Here is an 8,736-nt window from a genome sequence, read left to right on the forward strand (position 1 = left end):
AGGAGTAGCTCGGTGCCCTAGCCTTGTCCACCTACTCGCCTTGTTTTTTGCAATTTACCTGCTCCTATTCATTGGCTGAGTGTGGTAGATACCGGGAGCTCTACTGGAGATCTGGATCTGGTGAGTTTGTCAATGGTATATGCAAATTGGCCATGCTGGTCCAAAGCAAATGCCTCCCTGCCAAGCCGTTAAACCAACCCTGACACAGTGCTGGCTCCTATGAAGGAGATGCCAATATTCATTGTACTGAGCTGTCCAATCAGCTGATTGTGAATATTCTTAAAATGTCCCTCCTCCTCACAGCTGATAGGACAACTTGGTCCAATTGGTGTTCTCATGGCCTGCTCTGCACTACCCCACAGCAGGAGGAAGAAAAGGCTTTCTGTGGAAGTGCTAGAATTGCTTCCAGCACTTGCACAGTAGAAGCAAAGTGGAGGGAGGAAGGCCTTCTGGAGAGTGGGCGTAAAGCCTGGTCTCTCAGCAGGAAAACTCTAGTCGGGCTGTGACCAACTTCTGCAGAATCAGGAGTGAGGCTGGACACATGCCAAGTTTGGTATCTAGGCAATGATGCTAAATTCTAAGTGAGTATATAACAAACTGTCAGCATTCTGCAGCCTAGGTCCAAATAGAAATTCTACAGAAAGCCCAAACCCTTTTAATGAAGCTATCGTCAAAAACAAACCATTCAGAGACTTAACAAGTATACGCTGTATATTTAACATTGTCTAGTCTTAATCTGTTACGAGTGTGTCCGATGCAACAGACAGTCACTCTACATCTGGCTGCAGAAGGTCTCTGTGTTTGGAATTGCATATGCCTTCTTAATCCTTCTAACTGTTGGACCCAGCGGCATCCTCCCTCCGGCTCTAATTGCTAAACTTGGACCTTTTGTGTTTATAAACTCCCAGCCTGCTTCAGAGAGTCACCAGTAATATTCACTTTTTCCCTTGTGAAGGCTTCGAGCTGTGTCTGTCTGCTAACTTCCTCTCTGTTGCTCATGGAGGCCGTTTGGTGTGAGCTCTCTGGAGTCTGCTCAAGTTTCTCTCTCCTTGTCTCCCTTGTCGTGTTTAGTTATCAGTGGGGACTGACCAGTGTACCCCCTTCCATATCCAGGGCCTAGCTCTAGGGATCTACAGGGCTTAGGTTTCCAGTTCGGCGATTGGTGTGGAACCAATTTAGGAACAGTAGGGTAGGCAGGGTGTTATAAGATCTGCCTAAGGGTTTCCACTCCCCCATTCTGTAGTTTAGTGTTTGGGCTTCCTTCCCCTCATCCCTTTGTGTTGCACTAAAGTCCCCGTCACACATAGCGATCTCGCTAGCGAGATCGCTGCTGAGTCACAATTTTTGTGACACAACAGCGATCTCACCAGCGAGATCGCTGTGTGTGACAGCGATCAGCGACCAGCCCCCCTGCCGGTATCGCTGATGGCTGCAGGAAAGGCCAGGACTATTTTTTTGGTCGCTGTTCTCCCGCTGGCCACCACGCATCGCTGCATGTGACAGGCGGGAGACCAGCGATCTGCTGGTAACTAATGTACACATTGGGTATCCAAGGGACGTGCATCCCTTAGATACCCGATGTGTACGTTAGTTACCAGCGTGCTGATGCAGGGAGCTGGTAACTAACGTACACATCGGGTATCTAAGGGACGCACGTCCCTTGGATACCCGATGTGTACATTAGTTACCAGCTTCCTGCATCAGCACACTGGTTACTAACGTGCACAGCGACGCTGGGCATCGCTGTGCTGATCGCTGGTGAAGCTGTCTGTTTGACAGCTCACCAGCAATCACATAGCGATTCACCAGCGATCCTGACACATTGATATCATTGTCAGGATCGCTGGTGAGTCGCTATGTGTGACTCCAGCCTTAGTCTTTTCCACACTGTGCATGACATTATCCTATGTTCAAAATCTTCCCTTTATTGCATTAGTTAATTCCACTATAGATAATCTTATGAAAATTCAATTTACCAGATTTGATGAATTTTTCCAGAATATTTGATTTGCAGTACATCAATTTGTTGTGAATGACAAATTCAAAGCAATACTGCCCTGAAAAAATGTGTTTAAGGTCTCGGTCACATGTCAATATTTTTGCATCAGTATTTCATCAGTATTTGTATGCCAAAACCAGGATTGTCTCCTAAACACAGATCAGGTGTCAATCTTTAAATTATAGTTTTTCTCCATAAGTTCCACTCCTGGCTTTGGCATGCAAGCACCGATGCAAAAATATTGATGTGAATGAGGCTTAGCACTTGGTGGTTTCCTTAAGCCCCCATTACACATAGTGATATCGTTAGCAATATCGCTGTAACGTCACTGGTTTGTGTGACGTAGCAGCGATATCGCTATGTGTGATACTTACCTCCGACCGCTCCCCCGCTGGTTATCGCTGATCGCGTGAGAAGGTCCTGGCTCATTTCTCGTCGGGCGCTTCCTTCTGGGCTTCCTGTGGCGCCGACGAGCGACGCGTGGACGCGGGCGGGAGGACGTCAGGATTGCCGCGTCTGACAGGTAAGTAGCTGCCCCCGACCCCTGCGATGTCGCTGGTGAGGTCTGCCTGTGTGGCAGCTCACTAGCGACCACTTGGCGATGCACCAGCGATCCATATTGTTGTCGGGATCGCTGGTGCATCGCTAAGTGTAATGGTACCCTAAGACTGTGTAACCGCTTTCAAGCTCAAACAAAGCCTTAGTAATGTCCAAATAACGTCAATAAAGAAAATTAAGGTAAGCTGAATATAACAGCTTATGTAAGCAAAGCACCCTGATGGGCTTATGTTTTTAAATAAAAAAGTAGATAAAAAAAAATTTACTCTTTTCATTTGTGGTCTGTATATAGCACTGACTCAAACTGATGTCGTTGACAGAAATGACATCATCCTAATGTAAGACTGTGAAATGACATATGTTTCATGATGGTATTCACTTCCACCCCACTAATACTGTACACTTTTTTTTTTCCTTTTACACTACTATCTCTAGTGGCATTAAGGCTACTTTCACACATCAGGTTTTCGGCGTCAGGCGCGATCCGGCGTCGTGCCGGAACGCCGGATCCGGCAAATGTTTAGTAAAACCGGATGTGACGGATCCGGTTTTCTGCCGGATCCATCTTTTTCTTGACAGACAAAACCGGATCCGTCTCATCCGGTACATCCGTTTTTCTATCCGTTTTTCGACGGATTACGCCGGATCCGGTTTTTAAAATTGACCCTTGTGGCCTTCCGAACGGGATTGGCTACTGGAAAACTATATATAGCATGTTCCTACAGCCCTTCTTTGACAGGTTGTAGAGGAGAAAGTGCAGGTTGGAGAGAAGAGCAAGTTACTGGCGAAGATGGATGTTGTCATTGGAAATATTTTGAAGAATTTGGCGGATTTTATAGCGGAGGCGAATCGTTTGAGGGTGATTGTTCTGGAGAAGGAGAGAGCGAGACAGCAGCGCATCAGGCATCGTAGACGACGTTTGTGGATCCACCCCATCACAGCCAAGAGAATGACGCGTGGGGTCTATTCTACACTCTGCATGGACCTTCGACGAAACCCGGATAAATTTTTTGGATATGTTCGGATGAAAATGGAGAATTTTGATTACTTGGTGGAGCGCATTGCACACCTCATAAGAAAAGCGGACACCTATTGCCGCTTCTCTGTTTCACCCGCAGAGCGTCTGATGGTGACTTTAAGGTAAGCCACATTTATTGGATGTGATCGCATCAGAGCACACTTTCACTGCAATCTTGTTGGTGGTAGTTTGTATCTCCAAGTGTTATAGCTCAGTTTTGGTATGTAATGCTGTGATTTAAAACTAATTTATTGTTTTTTAATTCCCCACAGATTTCTTGCAACTGGAGAATCCCTTTCGTCACTGCATTTCCAGTACAGACTCGGGATTTCCACCATATCTGGAATTGTGAAGTACACATGCCGTGCACTGTGGGACTCCTTAGCTGAAGAGTTTTTACCAGAGCCCACAACAGAGAGGTGGATTGAAATTGCTGACAAGTTTCAACAGATATGTCAGTTTCCAAACTGCTTGGGCGCTGTGGACGGGAAACATATCCGCATTGTAAAGCCAGCTGGATCGGGATCGGAATATTTCAATTACAAGAAATATTTTTCAATTGTCCTCATGGCCATCGCTGGAGCGGAATACAAATTTATTGCGGTTGATATTGGGGCCTATGGCCGCTCCAATGACTCTCAAGTTTTCAAACTGTCTGCCATGGGGCGTAAACTGTATGGAAACACCTTCCAGTTCCCACCACCTAGACCGCTGCCTCAAACATCTGGTCCACCTATGCCATTTGTCTGTGTAGGGGATGAAGCCTTCCAGCTGTCAGAACACCTTTTGAAACCGTACGCTAGCAGAGGATTGACAAGACCAAAACGCATTTTTAATTACCGCCTCACAAGAGCAAGAAGAATGGTTGAATGTACCTTTGGTATTCTGACAGCCAAATGGCGGGTCCTATTGACTGCGATCAACCTCAAGACAGAAACTGTGGACGAGGTGATCAAAGCGTGCGTGGTACTCCACAATTTTGTTATCTACAAGGAACCCATTTCCATTGAGGACACCTCTGAAGAAACCACCTTGCAAGATTACCATGACATTACCACTAGAAGTTCTGTGACGGTTTCAGTAATGAGGGACAATTTTGCACTATACTTTATGTCGCCTCAAGGCAGAGTACACTGGCAGGATGACAGAGTGTGAAAGATTTGTGCCCTAACCAAACTTGTGTACCTTCTGGACCAACAGTATATACCTTTGCCAACCAAAGTTGGCTATCTTGTCATGGTCTTACTATTTTTAGCTTTAGGCCACAGGTGTGTACCTGGTTGTGTTTTATGCAAAGTATTTCACCTTTTAACAAAAGTTGTGTACATTGTTAGGAAATCACCAACAATAAACACAACTTTTTAGGTGAAATACTTTGCTTCAAACACAACCAGGAACACAACTGTGGCAAAAAGCTAAAATTTACCCACAGTTATATACCTGGTTTTGAATACCTTTTTACCTTTGAAATACCCTGTATTTAACCTTTTTTTTAAACATAGTTCGCCGCAGAAAGAAATGACAGACAACCATTGTGAAACGATAATTTAACTTTTATTTAAAATTTTTACTAGTGAAATGGATGTGAAAAAAAGGATTGATATTGGTGATTTGTGCGAATCAAATGCATATGTTTGAATTGGCTGTGACCTGCACATTTTATAAAATTCAGCATGAGCTCGATTAACATCAAATCAGTTTGCGCATTTTTAACTATTTAAAGGGAATCTGTCACCTATTTTTAGCCCTGTCAGCTGCCGGCACCGCCATCTGGGGCTTATCTACAGCATTCTGCAATGCTGTAGATACCACCCCCCCCCCCCGATGTAACCTTAAAGATAAGAAAAACACATTAGATTATACTCACCAGGGATCGGGTGCTATGGGTGTCTCGGTCCGGTCAGCACCTCCCATCTTCATATGATGCCGTCCTCCTTCTTACTTCTGCCGCGGCTCCTGTGCAGGTGTACTTTCTCTGCCCTGTTAAGGGCAGAGTAAAGTACTGCAGTGCGCAGGTGCTGGAAAAAGTCAGAGCGCTCCAGCGCCTGCGCACTGCAGTACTTTACTCTGCCCTCAACAGGGCAGAGAAAGTACGCCTGCACCGGAGCTGCGGCAGAAGCAAGGAGGACGTCATTGCAAGAAGATGGGAGGCACCGGACAGCGACACCCATCTGACCAGACGGGACGCCCGGGTGAGTATAATCTAACTTGTTTTTCTTATCTTTCAGGTTACATCTGGGGCTTATCTACAGCATTACAGAATGCTGTAGATAAGCCCCTGATGGCGGTGCCGGCAGCTGATAGGGCTAAAAATAGGAGACAGATTCTCCTTAACACCTTTTGATTTTGTTTGTTTCCCTTTCTTCCCTAACTTTTGTCTATTTTTACCATCATAATATTGATGATATTTAAGATATTTCCAGACATTTGAATATTAAACGAGAAAAAATCTACTTTGTATTTAACCAAAATCTTTAGAAAAAGTATGGTGTTTTATATCAAACTGATATTTGTAAGGGTGGTACAAGTGTCAAAATGGGCTTCCTGTTATGGTTCTTGCAGCTCAATAGACAATGGGAATGGACCAACCATCCTAGGTCCCTTGGTCTTCGAGGAACCCATTCACTGCCTGCCTCTGTGGTATGTGGTCAGTAGCGACCTTGAAGAATATTTTTATGCCAATTTGTTTCAGTTTGGGAGCAGATTATCTGCAACATGAAATTCTGCAAAACTGTCTGACTCAAAATAAGATTTTTTATGTTTTATCAGTGCAATCACAATGTTTTATACCAAGTTATGTTTTATACTTTAATTCTTTTTCTTTTTTTACAGTCAGTATTCATGATGAAAAGATGTCCTGCTCATTAAAACAGAAGTTCATTGCCTGCAATGTATTGGTGCTCTTTCTCATCTTGCTCTTTTATCTGCTACAACCCCAAGATGCTCAAATAAGCTACATTTCCAACATTGCCATCGGGCCCTTAATACCATTACAGGATAACAAAACCCTCATCATCGCTCCGTATTATGATCCCAGAGAATCCAGTTTAATAAGAATACTTGCTATAGTCCATCACACAGTAAACAACTTTTTCTGTTTGTTCTACTGTAAGCAGTTTGGTTATGTACACGTTGCGGCAGAAATTGATATTGTTCAGGACGAATTTGGATTCCCTTATGAGACTGCAAGTCTCCTATGTAGAATACCACCTGATTGTGATTTTAACTACATCTCTGTTTATACAAACCGCACAAAAGACATAAGCCAAATTCCAGTGTTTGAGATCTCAAAACATCCAATGGGGCCATTTTCTGCTAATTTTACGGTTTGTATCTCTGCCTTGTTTGGGAAGTTTGATAACGCTTTGCAAGTGATTCAGGCTATTGAAATGTATAAATTACTTGGAGCTTCTAGAGTTACCATCTATAACACGAGCTGCAGTGACAATGTGGACAAGGTTTTGAGACATTACTTTCAGGAAGGTGTCGTAGAGGTAATACCCTGGCCAATAGACAAATATCTGAAAACCTCCACAAAGTGGAAATACGTTAAAGGACTCGACAGTGAAATTGGCTACTATGGACAAATTGCTTCTTTAAATGACTGCATCTACAGAAATATGTTTAAAAGTGAATATGTTTTCCTAAACGACATTGATGAGATTATCATTCCATTACAATATTGGGACTGGCCAACTTTAATGAGCAATCTCCAAAAACGTTATCCACATATAAATGTCTTTCGTTTTGAAAACCTAGTTTTTCTATCATCAGAGCAAGCATCTGGATCAAAGTTATGGAATCATATCCCTGGAGATAATATTCTTCAACGTTTGTATAGAGAACCTATTAATATAACCAGAACCCCACCCAAAATTATTATTAATCCACGAAAAGTCATTCACACTTCAATCCACTCTGTTATAAAGCCTAAAGGAAATATAAGAAGTGATAAAAGACAAGATGCTATTGTATTCCACGGTAAAAATACCAGAGACGAGAACATTCTAGAGAAAGACTGGATCAAAGATGACTTAATTTTGAGATACAATAGGTCCTTGGTGCCTAAAGTTAATGATGTTGTTCAAAAACTTTTCCCAAAGGACTAGCTCGGACACAAGAGAATGTGTGTGAAAGAAAAAGGTTGTGCCATTTTTTAGGTTTTGTAGTTGCATATTGCTTTATGCAAAATAGTTTGTAGTCAAAGTTTTAATATCCCATCAATATTAAAAAATAAAATTATGATTACCTTTCCCAGTGTAGATTTCAAAATCTTGTGATCTGCATAGCATCTGGTTGTTGGTGATTTGTATCAATGGGTATGTGTATACGTAACTTTCAGGTGGGTTCCACCGGAAAATGCGCTAAAAAAAAGCATAAAAAAATAACCGAATGCATTATGTGCATTATATTACCTATAATAAAAATATGTAGAAACACTGCAACAAGTAAATAAATAGTAACACATGAAAAACATAGGGCACTTTTGTGAGATTTTATTTTTTGCTCAAAAAACATAAAAGCCATCCCACTTCAACAAGGTGTACTGAATCAGGATTGTCGCTATCTCTAGTAACTCACCTCGCTATGTGCCAAACAGGCCTCAAAATAGATAAGGGCAGAGAAAGAACTCTGCCTGACTTTCAATAAAGTGCCCTATGACTTTTTCCTTTTTACATGTGTTACTACTTATTTACGTTTATGTTATATTTGTGTGTTAAAGGCCCCAGGGTGCACCTACACATAACTTACACTAAGGCCGGGGTCAGACTTGCGAGAAACTCGCACGAGTCTAGCATGTCAATACTCGACACTGCCTCCGGCACTCGGGACCAGAGCGTTCAGCTGCATAGAAAGAAATGCAGCTGAACGCTCTGATCCAAGTGCCGGAGGCAGTGTCGGGTATTGACGTGTGAGTTTCTTGTAAGTCTAACCCCCAGCCTAACAGGTGTGCTAGTCCTTGTTTTTTGGCTTTATAAGCGCAGCAATGATCAAAACAACTTTCTTTGCACATGTTCAGTATTTTGTAACTTCTTTCAATCACTTCAGGCTTCAAAAGTCATGAAGTGGCCAAAAGAAGTAACCTTATAGTTCTTCAGGTGGCTTTTGCTTGGAAGTAGCCACTAGTTTTTTATGTAAAATTTATAAAGAAAGACGAGTG

General features: G+C 42.7%; 1 protein-coding gene across 10 annotated transcripts in view; it reads left to right on the plus strand.

The window, feature by feature from the left end:
* LOC141047561 (beta-1,4-galactosyltransferase galt-1-like) overlaps window positions 1-7,828 on the plus strand; it is a 149,745-nt gene extending 141,917 nt beyond the window's left edge. For all 10 annotated transcript variants that reach the window (XM_073542665.1, XM_073542666.1, XM_073542664.1 and 7 more), the window contains one exon: window positions 6,408-7,828. In XM_073542665.1, the coding sequence (XP_073398766.1) occupies window positions 6,408-7,684 (1,277 nt within the window). In that variant the 3' untranslated portion in view covers window positions 7,685-7,828. The remainder of the gene's footprint in view (window positions 1-6,407) is intronic.
* The last annotated feature ends 908 nt before the right edge of the window (window positions 7,829-8,736 follow it).

This window comes from Dendrobates tinctorius, unplaced genomic scaffold (genome assembly GCF_039654945.1).
Source record: "Dendrobates tinctorius isolate UK_male_01 unplaced genomic scaffold, ASM3965494v1 ptg000128l, whole genome shotgun sequence".
NCBI classification, from domain to species: domain Eukaryota; kingdom Metazoa; phylum Chordata; class Amphibia; order Anura; family Dendrobatidae; genus Dendrobates; species Dendrobates tinctorius.